The sequence below is a fragment of the Electrona antarctica genome, assembly GCF_951216825.1.
Source record: "Electrona antarctica genome assembly, chromosome: 22".
NCBI classification, from domain to species: domain Eukaryota; kingdom Metazoa; phylum Chordata; class Actinopteri; order Myctophiformes; family Myctophidae; genus Electrona; species Electrona antarctica.
Window position 1 is genome coordinate 18,044,235 of NC_136805.1, and position 16,610 is coordinate 18,060,844.

Below are 16,610 nucleotides of genomic sequence, written 5' to 3' on the forward strand. Positions count from 1 at the left end.
AATTTTTGGTTCAGTCTCAACTTGATTTTGAGTTTATCGATTCAGTTGTAATGGTAGCCTAACTGTAAAACCCAATAAATCAATACGGCTATTATAGCCCACAGCAGATTATCATCCACAGTAGTAAGCAGTGTATGGGTAGTAGCCTACTTTTAGATGTTTTAAAGTGTTCATTGTTTAATACGGAATTATATTCTTAAAAATCAATTTGTTAATTTAATTTGGCTTACACTTGTAATTCAATGCATTATACATGTTTGAACATACTTCTACTTAATTTAATTATCAAACAATTCATGTGTAAAGCTTGAAAATGTGCCTGTTGTGGTGCAGACAAAATGTTTAAATATAACACAACTTAATAGTGGCTTGTTACATAACACAGTATATTGTTTTAAGTTCAAATTCAGCTAAAGGAATACTTTAACATGGTCTCATAATAATAAATAGGTCCTAATCTTCATTATAAGATGGTAGGTAGTACAGTAGGTACCATTTCTCACTCTGCATTTATTTTTCTTTCTTAAATTGATGCAAGAATGGCTTCTATCAACATGCTAACTTTCCAGGAAGAGAAAGTCTGTAGTTTCCATTAGCTTGCAAACCTCATTGAATATGTCACTGGTATGCATATTTCTAAACTGTCCACCACCCACCTCTAAGATGCAGCGCAAGCAGACATATTTCCCAGCAAGCCAAATGGCGTCATGATGGCGTTATGACGTCCTCCGGTGACTCCGGTGACGTTCAGGACTAGGCCAGATCACAGCCCATATGGGGATGATCTTTACGTCATTTCCAGGACGTCTTCACTAGTTGAAATAATGAAGCTTATTCGGGGCCAGATCTGACTACTGTAGTTATGATGTGACAGTTTGTGACTTAAGTTGATCGAGCCTCGATCGGACTCATCCAGGACTCGTGTTCTGGGCCAGATGTGACTAGTCTTGGTTTGACTTGATCTGGCCCCAATAGAGACTCACTAAGTCCTGACCGTGCTTGCTGGGTTACGGCACCATAACCTGTGACAAGCCAATGACAAGAGAGTATATAACCCTCAACGTTGTTTCTCATTGATAACGAGAACCGGTCTATGACGAGATTATTTTCCTCCCAAACATGTATCTCTTGTCTTGGTTGTGAAAGCAACAGTGCAGCAGAAGCACGGCATGCATGCATGCCAAAGTGAAACTGTCCATCCTGTGCATTTTCCATGTAGGAAGTATAACACCAGCCCACTAGGTGGCCAACCAGACCACATAAACCACAGCTCATCTCCCAGACCTGGCTCATATCAGAAGAAAAAAAATTAATAATTTATATTAAACCTGCTTAAAGGTATGTGGAGTTTGCCACATAGGGCACTCAATGTGTTTATAGAAACTGTGCCGATAACTCTGTATTAGTGTTTTAATACATTGAATGTATAAGATATAGAAATAACACAGAAAAGATGGAATTTGGTGGAATTTATTATTGTGAAACAGTATAAAAACAATGGTGGTCATTAGAAAGACAAACAGTCCATTTTGTAGAGGAAAATGATGAACTAGGAAGCTAAACAAAACATGTACGTCTGTAATCCACGTAACTCGAAAACCGTTCGCCCCACCGATCGGTGGCAAGAACCAGCACAAAAGCATCTCCCCGGGCTCTGGACCTGATCACCACTATATCTCCATATATGGATTTTAAATACTTTTATTAGTTACACCAGCAGCTTTTCTTTCCAATTTTCAGATTTGTGGCATCATCAAGAACAGTTCAAAACCATTTACTGTAACTTAAACTTTTAACTGAAAAGGAGGCACGGTCATCTGTTGATTCAACAATGTATTTATTTTCCTTTTTTTACACACAAATGACAATACAAATATACAAAAAACAACAACAATACAAGACAAAACAGAATTCACTTTTTAGTGGTGACCTTCTGTGCAGACTTGGTCACCTTGCCACCAGAAGCAAGCTTCTTGTCCACAGACTTGATGACACCGACAGCCACCGTCTGCCTCATGTCACGCACGGCAAAACGTCCAAGGGGAGGGTACTCCGAGAAGCTCTCCACGCACATGGGCTTGCCAGGGATCATCTCAACAATGGCGGCGTCACCAGATTTCAGGGCCTTTGGGTTGTCCTCAAGCTTCTTTCCGGAACGACGGTCGATCTTCTCCTTGAGCTCGCTGAACTTGCAGGCAATGTGTGCAGTGTGGCAATCGAGCACAGGGGCGTAACCCTGACAGATCTGGCCAGGATGGTTCAGGATAATGACCTGGGCAGTGAAGGTGCCAGCCTGCATGGGAGGGTCATTCTTGCTGTCTCCAGCAACGTTGCCACGACGGATCTCCTTAACGGACACGTTCTTAACATTGAAGCCGACATTGTCACCAGGAGTGGCCTCGACCAGTGTCTCGTGATGCATCTCCACAGACTTGACCTCAGTGGTCACATTGGCAGGGGCAAAGGTGACGACCATCCCGGCCTTCAGGATGCCAGTCTCCACACGGCCCACAGGTACAGTTCCAATACCGCCAATCTTGTAAACATCCTGCAGGGGCAGACGGAGGGGCTTCCCAGTGGGGCGGCTGGGTGGAAGGATGGCATCCATGGCCTCTAGCAGGGTGACCCCGCTGGCATTGCCTTCCTTGCGCTCAACCTTCCAGCCCTTGAACCAAGTCATCTTCTCACTGGACTCAAGCATGTTGTCTCCATGCCAGCCAGAAATTGGTACGAAGGCCACGGTGAGAGGGTTGAAGCCGATCTTCTTGATGTAGGTGCTCACTTCCTTGGCGATTTCCTCAAAACGCTTCTGGCTGTAAGGGGGCTCAGTAGAGTCCATTTTGTTGACTCCGACAATAAGCTGCTTCACTCCCAGGGTGAAGGCCAGCAGGGCGTGCTCGCGGGTCTGACCGTTCTTTGAGATACCAGCCTCAAATTCACCCACACCACCAGCAACGATCAGCACAGCACAGTCAGCCTGAGAGGTACCAGTGATCATGTTCTTGATGAAGTCTCTGTGTCCTGGGGCATCGATGATGGTGACGTAGTACCTTTCTGTCTCAAACTTCCACAGAGCAATGTCGATGGTGATACCACGCTCACGCTCAGCCTTCAGCTTGTCCAACACCCAGGCATATTTGAAGGAGCCCTTGCCCATCTCAGAGGCTTCCTTCTCGAACTTCTCGATGGTTCTCTTGTCAATGCCTCCACACTTGTAGATCAAGTGACCGGTGGTGGTGGACTTGCCGGAGTCGACATGGCCAATGACCACAATGTTAATGTGAACCTTTTCCTTTCCCATTGTTGCTTAAGTTTCGGTGTTACCAATTCACACGGCCACACAGCTGCCCCTATAAGGTAACAGAAAGAAAAGAACGAGCTGACATGATCTGACATCACAACACTTCATATTTGGGCATGCCTGACACAGAACTCCATATATAGGAAAAAAGGAACAGAGAGACAGATACAGACATCTCCATATATGTGCATAAAAGGGACACAGACAGATGGGTGGAACAGGTAAAGAAGGTAGGATGTCCGCACACCGTTCTTAAGCTCCCAATAGTATTTCATTAGGATTCATTTATATCCTAATAAAATACTATCTCTATAGTCATGTGTTCAAGACGGATCTGTCCGATATTTCATATTCCATCCTAATTAGCTAACATTGGCTTTCAAAGTTTGCAGGATAGGCCCGTTTAGAACAAAAAGCCTCAAATCATGAACGCAGCGTGCAATTTACGTGAAATCTTTCACAGACTTTCCTACTAGGCTGAGGAATATATCCCACCCTTTTCACATTGGCCTATTATAGCGCCACCAGGAGGCCACAACCTGACCTGCCCTGGTGGAGACCTACTGTAACACTCGTCCATATAGTGCTCATCACTTCATCCTGCTTGCTCTAACAAGCAACATGGTACCGTGGTCGAAGACTCTAATGCACTGCTAGACACAATCGCCAAGTTCGCCATGATGCCTGAACACGAATAGCAAACAAATACTGAATGTACGTTTATTGAGCAACAATATATATTTTTGGGGGGCTTTTTCCTGTCACACTACTGTCTGTAAAGAACCTAAACCAAGTCACTGCCTTTTGGAGCTTTATTGGGAACTTTGTTAGCCATCTGTCAAGAGCTCACCCACTGCAGGTTGAGTGTTTCCTTTCTCTCAGGCCTTGGACAGGATAAGTCTTTTTACTGTTCTGCCCTTACTATACGTTTGGTGTACAGTCTGTATGGCTTGGCAGACAGCTAACAAAGTTCCCAATAAAGCTCCAAAAGGCAGTGACTTGGTTTAGGTTCTTTACTGGTGAATACATTTGTAAAACTGCAATACAGAAAAAACAGAAAACAGACATTTGTGTCAAATACAGTACAATCATAAACCAAAACATTAGTCCTTTTTATGCATCACTTTTAGAAATGATCAAACCAACTTACAAGCATATTGTTTTAAGAGATAAAATATGCTTTAAGAGCCATACACTTTAACAAAAGACACACAGACTTACAGACTTATCCTGTCCAAGGCCTGAGAGAAAAGAAACACTCAACCTGCAGTGGGTGAGCTCTTGACAGAGTGCTGGTTTACACTGACTGGCTCTGACCAAACTAATCACCTATTAAATACCCTGGTGAGGCTACCAGGTGAGGAGAGTTACTAATTAGGCAAAGGAACATTGGTCTCCATTACACATACAAGGCTTAAAGGTAAACTACATAGAAAGTAAACAGCACACCTATCAATAAAAGTGTAAAAATGTGACAGGAAATGGGGAGAGAGATGGGGGGGTGACAGCAAAGGTCATCGTGATCAGGACTTGAACCCGCGACATGCTGTCAGGATTACCAGCCTAGCTTATATACAGTAGGTACTATAGAGAAACCACACGAATGAAATAAAAAAAAGAGGTGGAAAGAAACTGATGAAAAAGCTGTTGCTTCTTTACTGATCAAATGCAACCACTTTTTCATGAGATCTTTTCTTTGCCCGATTACAAGACTATAAATAAACGTGACTTAATTTTTGGTTCAGTCTCAACTTGATTTTGAGTTTATCGATTCAGTTGTAATGGTAGCCTAACTGTAAAACCCAATAAATCAATACGGCTATTATAGCCCACAGCAGATTATCATCCACAGTAGTAAGCAGTGTATGGGTAGTAGCCTACTTTTAGATGTTTTAAAGTGTTCATAGTTTAATACGGAATTATATTCTTAAAAATCAACTTGTTAATTTAATTTGGCTTACACTTGTAATTCAATGCATTATACATGTTTGAACATACTTCTACTTAATTTAATTATCAAGCAATTCATGTGTAAAGCTTGAAAATGTGCCTGTTGTGGTGCAGACAAAATGTTTAAATATAACACAAATTAATAGTGGCTTGTTACATAACACAGTATATTGTTTTAAGTTCAAATTCAGCTAAAGGAATACTTCAACATGGTCTCATAATAATAAATAGGTCCTAATCTTCATTATAAGATGGTAGGTAGTACAGTAGGTACCATTTCTCACTCTGCATTTCTTTTTCTATCTCAACATGCTAACTTTCCAGGAAGAGAAAGTCTGTAGTTTCCATTAGCTTGCAAACCTCATTGAATATGTCACTGGTATGCATATTTCTAAACTGTCCACCACCCACCTCTAAGATGCAGCGCAAGCAGACATATTTCCCAGCAAGCCAAATGGCGTCATGATGGCGTTATGATGACGTCCTCCGGTGACTCCGGTGACGTTCAGGACTAGGCCAGATCACAGCCCATATGGGGATGATCTTTACGTCATTTCCAGGACGTCTTCACTAGTTGAAATAATGAAGCTTATTCGGGGCCAGATCTGACTACTGTAGTTATGTGACTTAAGTTGATCGAGCCTCGATCGGACTCATCCAGGACTCGTGTTCTGGGCCAGATGTGACTAGTCTTGGTTTGACTTGATCTGGCCCCAATAGAGACGTCACTAAGTCCTGACCGTGCTTGCTGGGTTACGGTACCATAACCTGTGACAAGCCAATGACAAGCGAGTATATAACCCTCAACGTTGTTTCTCATTGATAACGAGAACCGGTCTATGATGAGATTATTTTCCTCCCAAACATGTATCTCTTGTCTTGGTTGTGAAAGCAACAGTGCAGCAGAAGCACGGCATGCATGCATGCCAAAGTGAAACTGTCCATCCTGTGCATTTTCCATGTAGGAAGTATAACACCAGCCCACTAGGTGGCCAACCAGACCACATAAACCACAGCTCATCTCCCAGACCTGGCTCATATCAGAAGAAAAAATTATTAATAATTTATATTAAACCTGCTTAAAGGTATGTGGAGTTTGCCACATAGGGCACTCAATGTGTTTATAGAAACTGTGCCGATAACTCTGCATTAGTGTTTTAATACATTGAATGTATAAGATATAGAAATAACACAGAAAAGATGGAATTTATTATTGTGAAACAGTATAAAAACAATGGTGGTCATTAGAAAGACAAACAGTCCATTTTGTAGAGGAAAATGATGAACTAGGAAGCTAAACAAAACATGTACGTCTGTAATCCACGTAACTCGAAAACCGTTCGCCCCACCGATCGGTGGCAAGAACCAGCACAAAAGCATCTCCCCGGGCTCTGGACCTGATCACCACTATATCTCCATATATGGATTTTAAATACTTTTATTAGTTACACCAGCAGCTTTTCTTTCCAATTTTCAGATTTGTGGCATCATCAAGAACAGTTCAAAACTATTTACTGTAACTTAAACTTTTAACTGAAAAGGAGGCACGGTCATCTGTTGATTCAACAATGTATTTATTTTCCTTTTTTACACACAAATGACAATACAAATATACAAAAAACAACAACAATACAAGACAAAACAGAATTCACTTTTTAGTGGTGACCTTCTGTGCAGACTTGGTCACCTTGCCACCAGAAGCAAGCTTCTTGTCCACAGACTTGATGACACCGACAGCCACCGTCTGCCTCATGTCACGCACGGCAAAACGTCCAAGGGGAGGGTACTCCGAGAAGCTCTCCACGCACATGGGCTTGCCAGGGATCATCTCAACAATGGCGGCGTCACCAGATTTCAGGGCCTTTGGGTTGTCCTCAAGCTTCTTTCCGGAACGACGGTCGATCTTCTCCTTGAGCTCGCTGAACTTGCAGGCAATGTGTGCAGTGTGGCAATCGAGCACAGGGGCGTAACCCTGACAGATCTGGCCAGGATGGTTCAGGATAATGACCTGGGCAGTGAAGGTGCCAGCCTGCATGGGAGGGTCATTCTTGCTGTCTCCAGCAACGTTGCCACGACGGATCTCCTTAACGGACACGTTCTTAACATTGAAGCCGACATTGTCACCAGGAGTGGCCTCGACCAGTGTCTCGTGATGCATCTCCACAGACTTGACCTCAGTGGTCACATTGGCAGGGGCAAAGGTGACGACCATCCCGGCCTTCAGGATGCCAGTCTCCACACGGCCCACAGGTACAGTTCCAATACCGCCAATCTTGTAAACATCCTGCAGGGGCAGACGGAGGGGCTTCCCAGTGGGGCGGCTGGGTGGAAGGATGGCATCCATGGCCTCTAGCAGGGTGACCCCGCTGGCATTGCCTTCCTTGCGCTCAACCTTCCAGCCCTTGAACCAAGTCATCTTCTCACTGGACTCAAGCATGTTGTCTCCATGCCAGCCAGAAATTGGTACGAAGGCCACGGTGAGAGGGTTGAAGCCGATCTTCTTGATGTAGGTGCTCACTTCCTTGGCGATTTCCTCAAAACGCTTCTGGCTGTAAGGGGGCTCAGTAGAGTCCATTTTGTTGACTCCGACAATAAGCTGCTTCACTCCCAGGGTGAAGGCCAGCAGGGCGTGCTCGCGGGTCTGACCGTTCTTTGAGATACCAGCCTCAAATTCACCCACACCACCAGCAACGATCAGCACAGCACAGTCAGCCTGAGAGGTACCAGTGATCATGTTCTTGATGAAGTCTCTGTGTCCTGGGGCATCGATGATGGTGACGTAGTACCTTTCTGTCTCAAACTTCCACAGAGCAATGTCGATGGTGATACCACGCTCACGCTCAGCCTTCAGCTTGTCCAACACCCAGGCATATTTGAAGGAGCCCTTGCCCATCTCAGAGGCTTCCTTCTCGAACTTCTCGATGGTTCTCTTGTCAATGCCTCCACACTTGTAGATCAAGTGACCGGTGGTGGTGGACTTGCCGGAGTCGACATGGCCAATGACCACAATGTTAATGTGAACCTTTTCCTTTCCCATTGTTGCTTAAGTTTCGGTGTTACCAATTCACACGGCCACACAGCTGCCCCTATAAGGTAACAGAAAGAAAAGAACGAGCTGACATGATCTGACATCACAACACTTCATATTTGGGCATGCCTGACACAGAACTCCATATATAGGAAAAAAGGAACAGAGAGAGACAGATACAGACATCTCCATATATGTGCATAAAAGGGACACAGACAGATGGGTGGAACAGGTAAAGAAGGTAGGATGTCCGCACACCGTTCTTAAGCTCCCAATAGTATTTCATTAGGATTCATTTATATCCTAATAAAATACTATCTCTATAGTCATGTGTTCAAGACGGATCTGTCCGATATTTCATATTCCATCCTAATTAGCTAACATTGGCTTTCAAAGTTTGCAGGATAGGCCCGTTTAGAACAAAAAGCCTCAAATCATGAACGCAGCGTGCAATTTACGTGAAATCTTTCACAGACTTTCCTACTAGGCTGAGGAATATATCCCACCCTTTTCACATTGGCCTATTATAGCGCCACCAGGAGGCCACAACCTGACCTGCCCTGGTGGAGACCTACTGTAACACTCGTCCATATAGTGCTCATCACTTCATCCTGCTTGCTCTAACAAGCAACATGGTACCGTGGTCGAAGACTCTAATGCACTGCTAGACACAATCGCCAAGTTCGCCATGATGCCTGAACACGAATAGCAAACAAATACTGAATGTACGTTTATTGAGCAACAATATATATTTTTGGGGGGCTTTTTCCTGTCACACTACTGTCTGTAAAGAACCTAAACCAAGTCACTGCCTTTTGGAGCTTTATTGGGAACTTTGTTAGCCGTCTGTCAAGAGCTCACCCACTGCAGGTTGAGTGTTTCCTTTCTCTAAGGCCTTGGACAGGATAAGTCTTTTTACTGTTCTGCCCTTACTATACGTTTGGTGTACAGTCTGTATGGCTTGGCAGACAGCTAACAAAGTTCCCAATAAAGCTCCAAAAGGCAGTGACTTGGTTTAGGTTCTTTACTGGTGAATACATTTGTAAAACTGCAATACAGAAAAAACAGAAAACAGACATTTGTGTCAAATACAGTACAATCATAAACCAAAACATTAGTCCTTTTTATGCATCACTTTTAGAAATGATCAAACCAACTTACAAGCATATTGTTTTAAGAGATAAGATATGCTTTAAGAGCCATACACTTTAACAAAAGACACAGACTTACAGACTTATCCTGTCCAAGGCCTGAGAGAAAGGAAACACTCAACCTGCAGTGGGTGAGCTCTTGACAGAGTGCTGGTTTACACTGACTGGCTCTGACCAAACTAATCACCTATTAAATACCCTGGTGAGGCTACCAGGTGAGGAGAGTTACTAATTAGGCAAAGGAACATTGGTCTCCATTACACATACAAGGCTTAAAGGTAAACTACATAGAAAGTAAACAGCACACCTATCAATAAAAGTGTAAAAATGTGACAGGAAATGGGGAGAGAGATGGGGGGGTGACAGCAAAGGTCATCGTGATCAGGACTTGAACCCGCGACATGCTGTCAGGATTACCAGCCTAGCTTATATACAGTAGGTACTATAGAGAAACCACACGAATGAAATAAAAAAAAGAGGGGGAAAGAAACTGATGAAAAAGCTGTTGCTTCTTTACTGATCAAATGCAACCACTTTTTCATGAGATCTTTTCTTTGCCCGATTACAAGACTATAAATAAACGTGACTTAATTTTTGGTTCAGTCTCAACTTGATTTTGAGTTTATCGATTCAGTTGTAATGGTAGCCTAACTGTAAAACCCAATAAATCAATACGGCTATTATAGCCCACAGCAGATTATCATCCACAGTAGTAAGCAGTGTATGGGTAGTAGCCTACTTTTACATGTTTTAAAGTGTTCATAGTTTAATACGGAATTATATTCTTAAAAATCAACTTGTTAATTTAATTTGGCTTACACTTGTAATTCAATGCATTATACATGTTTGAACATACTTCTACTTAATTTAATTATCAAGCAATTCATGTGTAAAGCTTGAAAATGTGCCTGTTGTGGTGCAGACAAAATGTTTAAATATAACACAAATTAATAGTGGCTTGTTACATAACACAGTATATTGTTTTAAGTTCAAATTCAGCTAAAGGAATACTTCAACATGGTCTCATAATAATAAATAGGTCCTAATCTTCATTATAAGATGGTAGTTAGTACAGTAGGTACCATTTCTCACTCTGCATTTATTTTTCTATCTCAACATGCTAACTTTCCAGGAAGAGAAAGTCTGTAGTTTCCATTAGCTTGCAAACCTCATTGAATATGTCACTGGTATGCATATTTCTAAACTGTCCACCACCCACCTCTAAGATGCAGAGCAAGCAGACATATTTCCCAGCAAGCCAAATGGCGTCATGATGGCGTTATGACGTCCTCCGGTGACTCCGGTGACGTTCAGGACTAGGCCATATGCCCATATGGGGATGATCTTTAAGTCATTTCCAGGACGTCTTCACTAGTTGAAATAATGAAGCTTATTCGGGGCCAGATCTGACTACTGTAGTTATGATGTGACTTAAGTTGATCGAGCCTCGATCGGACTCATCCAGGGCCAGATGTGACTAGTCTTGGTTTGACTTGATCTGGCCCCAATAGAGACGTCACTAAGTCCTGACCGTGCTTGCTGGGTTACGGTACCATAACCTGTGACAAGCCAATGACAAGAGAGTATATAACCCTCAACGTTGTTTCTCATTGATAACGAGAACCGGTCTATGACGAGATTATTTTCCTCCCAAACATGTATCTCTTGTCTTGGTTGTGAAAGCAACAGTGCAGCAGAAGCACGGCATGCATGCATGCCAAAGTGAAACTGTCCATCCTGTGCATTTTCCATGTAGGAAGTATAACACCAGCCCACTAGGTGGCCAACCAGACCACATAAACCACAGCTCATCTCCCAGACCTGGCTCATATCAGAAGAAAAAATTAATAATGTATATTAAACCTGCTTAAAGGTATGTGGAGTTTGCCACATAGGGCACTCAATGTGTTTATAGAAACTGTGCCGATAACTCTGCATTAGTGTTTTAATACATTGAATGTATAAGATATAGAAATAACACAGAAAAGATGGAATTTATTATTGTGAAACAGTATAAAAACAATGGTGGTCATTAGAAAGACAAACTAGTCCATTTTGTAGAGGAAAATGATGAACTAGGAAGCTAAACAAAACATGTACGTCTGTAATCCACGTAACTCGAAAACCGTTCGCCCCACCGATCGGTGGCAAGAACCAGCACAAAAGCATCTCCCCGGGCTCTGGACCTGATCACCACTATATCTCCATATATGGATTTTAAATACTTTTATTAGTTACACCAGCAGCTTTTCTTTCCAATTTTCAGATTTGTGGCATCATCAAGAACAGTTCAAAACCATTTACTGTAACTTAAACTTTTAACTGAAAAGGAGGCACGGTCATCTGTTGATTCAACAATGTATTTATTTTCCTTTTTTTACACACAAATGACAATACAAATATACAAAAAACAACAACAAACAGTACAAGACAATTAATGATATAAAGAAAGCAAAACTATAACAAAAAAAACAAAACAAAACAGAATTCACTTTTTAGTGGTGACCTTCTGTGCAGACTTGGTCACCTTGCCACCAGAAGCAAGCTTCTTGTCCACAGACTTGATGACACCGACAGCCACCGTCTGCCTCATGTCACGCACGGCAAAACGTCCAAGGGGAGGGTACTCCGAGAAGCTCTCCACGCACATGGGCTTGCCAGGGATCATCTCAACAATGGCGGCGTCTCCAGATTTCAGGGCCTTTGGGTTGTCCTCAAGCTTCTTTCCGGAACGACGGTCGATCTTCTCCTTGAGCTCGCTGAACTTGCAGGCAATGTGTGCAGTGTGGCAATCGAGCACAGGGGCGTAACCCTGAGCGATCTGGCCAGGATGGTTCAGGATAATGACCTGGGCAGTGAAGGCGCCAGCCTGCATGGGAGGGTCATTCTTGCTGTCTCCAGCAACGTTGCCACGACGGATCTCCTTAACGGACACGTTCTTAACATTGAAGCCGACATTGTCACCAGGAGTGGCCTCGACCAGTGTCTCGTGATGCATCTCCACAGACTTGACCTCAGTGGTCACATTGGCAGGGGCAAAGGTGACGACCATCCCGGCCTTCAGGATGCCAGTCTCCACACGGCCCACAGGTACAGTTCCAATACCGCCAATCTTGTAAACATCCTGCAGGGGCAGACGGAGGGGCTTCCCAGTGGGGCGGCTGGGTGGAAGGATGGCATCCATGGCCTCTAGCAGGGTGACCCCGCTGCCATTGCCTTCCTTGCGCTCAACCTTCCAGCCCTTGAACCAAGTCATCTTCTCACTGGCCTCAAGCATGTTGTCTCCATGCCAGCCAGAAATTGGTACGAAGGCCACGGTGAGAGGGTTGTAGCCGATCTTCTTGATGTAGGTGCTCACTTCCTTGGCGATTTCCTCAAAACGCTTCTGGCTGTAAGGGGGCTCAGTAGAGTCCATTTTGTTGACTCCGACAATAAGCTGCTTCACTCCCAGGGTGAAGGCCAGCAGGGCGTGCTCGCGGGTCTGACCGTTCTTTGAGATACCAGCCTCAAATTCACCCACACCACCAGCAACGATCAGCACAGCACAGTCAGCCTGAGAGGTACCAGTGATCATGTTCTTGATGAAGTCTCTGTGTCCTGGGGCATCGATGATGGTGACGTAGTACCTGGCTGTCTCAAACTTCCACAGAGCAATGTCGATGGTGATACCACGCTCACGCTCAGCCTTCAGCTTGTCCAACACCCAGGCATATTTGAAGGAGCCCTTGCCCATCTCAGAGGCTTCCTTCTCGAACTTCTCGAGGGTTCTCTTGTCAATGCCTCCACACTTGTAGATCATGTGACCGGTGGTGGTGGACTTGCCGGAGTCGACATGGCCAATGACCACAATGTTAATGTGAACCTTTTCCTTTCCCATTGTTGCTTAGGTTTCGGTGTTACCAATTCACACGGCCACACAGCTGCCCCTATAAGGTAACAGAAAGAGTGAGCTGACATGTTCTGACATCACAACACTTCATATTTGGGCATGCCTGACACAGAACTCCATATATAGGAAAAAAGGAACAGAGAGACAGATACAGAAATCTCCATATATGGGCATAAAAGGGACACAGACAGATGGGTGGAACAGGTACTCTCAGAAAGAAGGTAGGATGTCCGCACACCGTTCTTAAGCTCCCAATAGTATTTCATTAGGATTCATTTATATCCTAATAAAATACTATCTCTATAGTCATGTGTTCAAGACGGATCTGTCCGATATTTCATATTCCATCCTAATTAGCTAACATTGGCTTTCAAAGTTTGCAGGATAGGCCCGTTTAGAACAAAAAGCCTCAAATCATGAACGCAGCGTGCAATTTACGTGAAATCTTTCACAGACTTTCCTACTAGGCTGAGGAATATATCCCACCCTTTTCACATTGGCCTATTATAGCACCACCAGGAGGCCACAACCTGACCTGCCCTGGTGGAGACCTACTGTAACACTCGTCCATATAGAGCGTCGCAGTCCCGCCTCCTACCCTGGACCAGGAAATGAAACCCAATGCATTATTCTCATAGACATTTCTTAAAGTATTTATTTAAAGACGGTTACGCCGCGGACAAAGCCAACTCGAGTCGTGACAACTCATGACAACAAACAATATTTTGGACCAAACAAATAATTAGAAAGAAGAAAAAAACGGCAGGTTACTTTGTTGTTTTTCTTCTTTGTAATTATTTGTTTGGTCCAAAATATTGTTTGTGTTGTCATGAGTTGTCACGACTCGAGTTGGCTTTGTCCGCGGCGTAACCGTCTTTAAATAAATACTTTAAGAAATGTCTATGAGAATAATGCATTGGGTTTCATTTCCTGGTCCAGGGTAGGAGGCGGGACTGCAACGCTCTATAGTGCTCATCACTTCATCCTGCTTGCTCTAACAAGCAACATGGTACCGTGGTCGAAGACTCTAATGCACTGCTAGACACAATCGCCAAGTTCGCCATGATGCCTGAACACGAATAGCAAACAAATACTGAATGTACGTTTATTGAGCAACAATATATATTTTTGGGGGGCTTTTTCCTGTCACACTACTGTCTGTAAAGAACCTAAACCAAGTCACTGCCTTTGAGCTTTATTGGGAACTTTGTTAGCTGTCTGCCAAGCCATACAGACTACACCAAACGTATAGTAAGGGCAGAACAGTAAAAAGACTTATCCTGTCCAAGGCCTGAGAGAAAGGAAACACTCTGTCAAGAGCTCACCCACTGCAGGTTGAGTGTTTCCTTTCTCTCAGGCCTTGGACAGGATAAGTCTTTTTACTGTTCTGCCCTTACTATACGTTTGGTGTACAGTCTGTATGGCTTGGCAGACAGCTAACAAAGTTCCCAATAAAGCTCCAAAAGGCAGTGACTTGGTTTAGGTTCTTTACTGGTGAATACATTTGTAAAACTGCAATACAGAAAAAACAGAAAACAGACATTTGTGTCAAATACAGTACAATCATAAACCAAAACATTAGTCCTTTTTATGCATCACTTTTAGAAATGATCAAACCAACTTACAAGCATATTGTTTTAAGAGATAAGATATGCTTTAAGAGCCATACACTTTAACAAAAGACACACAGACTTACAGACTTATCCTGTCCAAGGCCTGAGAGAAAGGAAACAGTCAACCTGCAGTGGGTGAGCTCTTGACAGAGTGCTGGTTTACACTGAACTGGCTGTGACCAAACTAATCACCTATTAAATACCCTGGTGAGGCTACCAGGTGAGGAGAGTTACTAATTAGGCAAAGGAACATTGGTCTCCATTACACATACAAGGCTTAAAGGTAAACTACATAGAAAGTAAACAGCACACCTATCAATAAAAGTGTAAAAATGTGACAGGAAATGGGGAGAGAGATGGGGGGGGGTGACAGCAAAGGGCATCGGGATCAGGACTCGAACCTGCAACACGCTGTCAGGATTACCAGCCTAGCTGCCCGGACCGCTAGGCCAGCCCGGGCCATATTTGTAGTTTTTACAGTGCATGAGGCCTACCCTCTGTCACACCGACACACAGTATACTGTCTTGTACTGTACAGTGTACACTACAGTATGTGGGTACTGTCAATTTACTGTGTTATATGTGTCAACATATATTTGCCTATATGCCTATACAGTTTGCAAATCAAGCGATTGTGTGAGTCATTTATCTAAGGATGAGGGCTGGGTCTAGGTGATTATTAAGGAGCTGGATATAGCTTTAGCGCTATGTATACTGTATCAGGTGGCTATGTATGGACCTGTACTGCATTTTACATGTTAGGTTGGCAAAGAGGTAGTTTGTTATAGGTCTATTTAACTGATGTCCCAGCATCATCATGTACAGTTCCAGTACTAGGTAAGGGGGTCACTGTCACTCCAATGAGAACGTGTTCATTATGTCAATTGGAAACATGCCCGTGTCAAGAGATCGAAACGCTGGATGCTGTGGCACAGCAAGCCAGCACGCAAGGCCAAAACACATCTAGGATAAATGCACACACAGTCAGCTGGATGCACGGACACAGCATGCGCACCCATATTGGGACACTCACATCCAAAGACCCACAGGCATCATGTATGCAACACACAGACTTGCACACCAATTGAACTCACAATGATGCACGCACGCGCGCACACACACACGCACGCACACACACACACACACACACACACAGAGGCGAGAAAATTGGCGTGGTGACCTGCGTTTGAACCGGTGACCTGTGTAACTCACCCCTATTGATGGCAGGCAGTGCACACTGCACGCACTCCCTCACAGCCAGCAGAGCACTTCAGCAAGCATAGCATGACCCCAGGGAGGGACACTGGATGTGAGCAAGAAGAGGCCGGTGGAGCATTGATAAACGGGGCAATACAGGCGCCGAAAAGATAGTTCTGTTTGTTTGTTTTAATGGTCAAATACTGGCCAAAATATGAGTAGGAGAGGGTGTGTGTCAGAGAGAGAGAGAGAGAGAAAGAGAGAAAGAAAAACATTGACATATAATGTCTTGTCTAGTCGGACATAATACTGTAAGCGTAATCCATAGTTTGTCATACGACCGCATCTGTCATCATAAATAACATATTTCCAACTCAATGTTTTCTACTTGTGTTCAGGGTATACAATGCCATGGTTTGTGCCCTTGTGTTTCTCTCCTAATCCTAAAGGCCACAGACATGAGGAGCTGTTCATTGATGGG

General features: G+C 43.7%; 3 protein-coding genes across 3 annotated transcripts; all 3 read right to left on the reverse strand.

Annotated features, from left to right (window-relative positions):
• Window positions 1–1,820: 1,820 nt before the first annotated feature.
• Window positions 1,821–4,604, reverse strand: LOC306914756 (elongation factor 1-alpha-like). The gene is made up of 2 exons (XM_079491945.1): window positions 4,523–4,604; window positions 1,821–3,350 (listed from the first exon to the last, which is right to left on the reverse strand). The coding sequence occupies exon 2, from the start codon at window positions 3,299–3,301 to the stop codon at window positions 1,913–1,915; it is 1,389 nt and encodes a 462-aa protein (XP_079348071.1). The 5' UTR covers window positions 3,302–3,350; window positions 4,523–4,604; the 3' UTR covers window positions 1,821–1,912.
• Window positions 4,605–6,808: 2,204 nt separating this feature from the next.
• On the reverse strand, window positions 6,809–9,631 carry LOC306914703 (elongation factor 1-alpha-like). The gene is made up of 2 exons (XM_079491869.1): window positions 9,510–9,631; window positions 6,809–8,337 (listed from the first exon to the last, which is right to left on the reverse strand). The coding sequence occupies exon 2, from the start codon at window positions 8,286–8,288 to the stop codon at window positions 6,900–6,902; it is 1,389 nt and encodes a 462-aa protein (XP_079347995.1). The 5' UTR covers window positions 8,289–8,337; window positions 9,510–9,631; the 3' UTR covers window positions 6,809–6,899.
• Window positions 9,632–11,774: 2,143 nt separating this feature from the next.
• LOC306915782 (elongation factor 1-alpha-like) lies at window positions 11,775–15,140 on the reverse strand. Its single transcript, XM_079493397.1, has 2 exons — window positions 15,016–15,140; window positions 11,775–13,356 (listed from the first exon to the last, which is right to left on the reverse strand). Exon 2 carries the CDS (start codon window positions 13,305–13,307, stop codon window positions 11,919–11,921), a length of 1,389 nt encoding a protein of 462 aa, XP_079349523.1. The 5' UTR covers window positions 13,308–13,356; window positions 15,016–15,140; the 3' UTR covers window positions 11,775–11,918.
• Window positions 15,141–16,610: the final 1,470 nt, after the last annotated feature.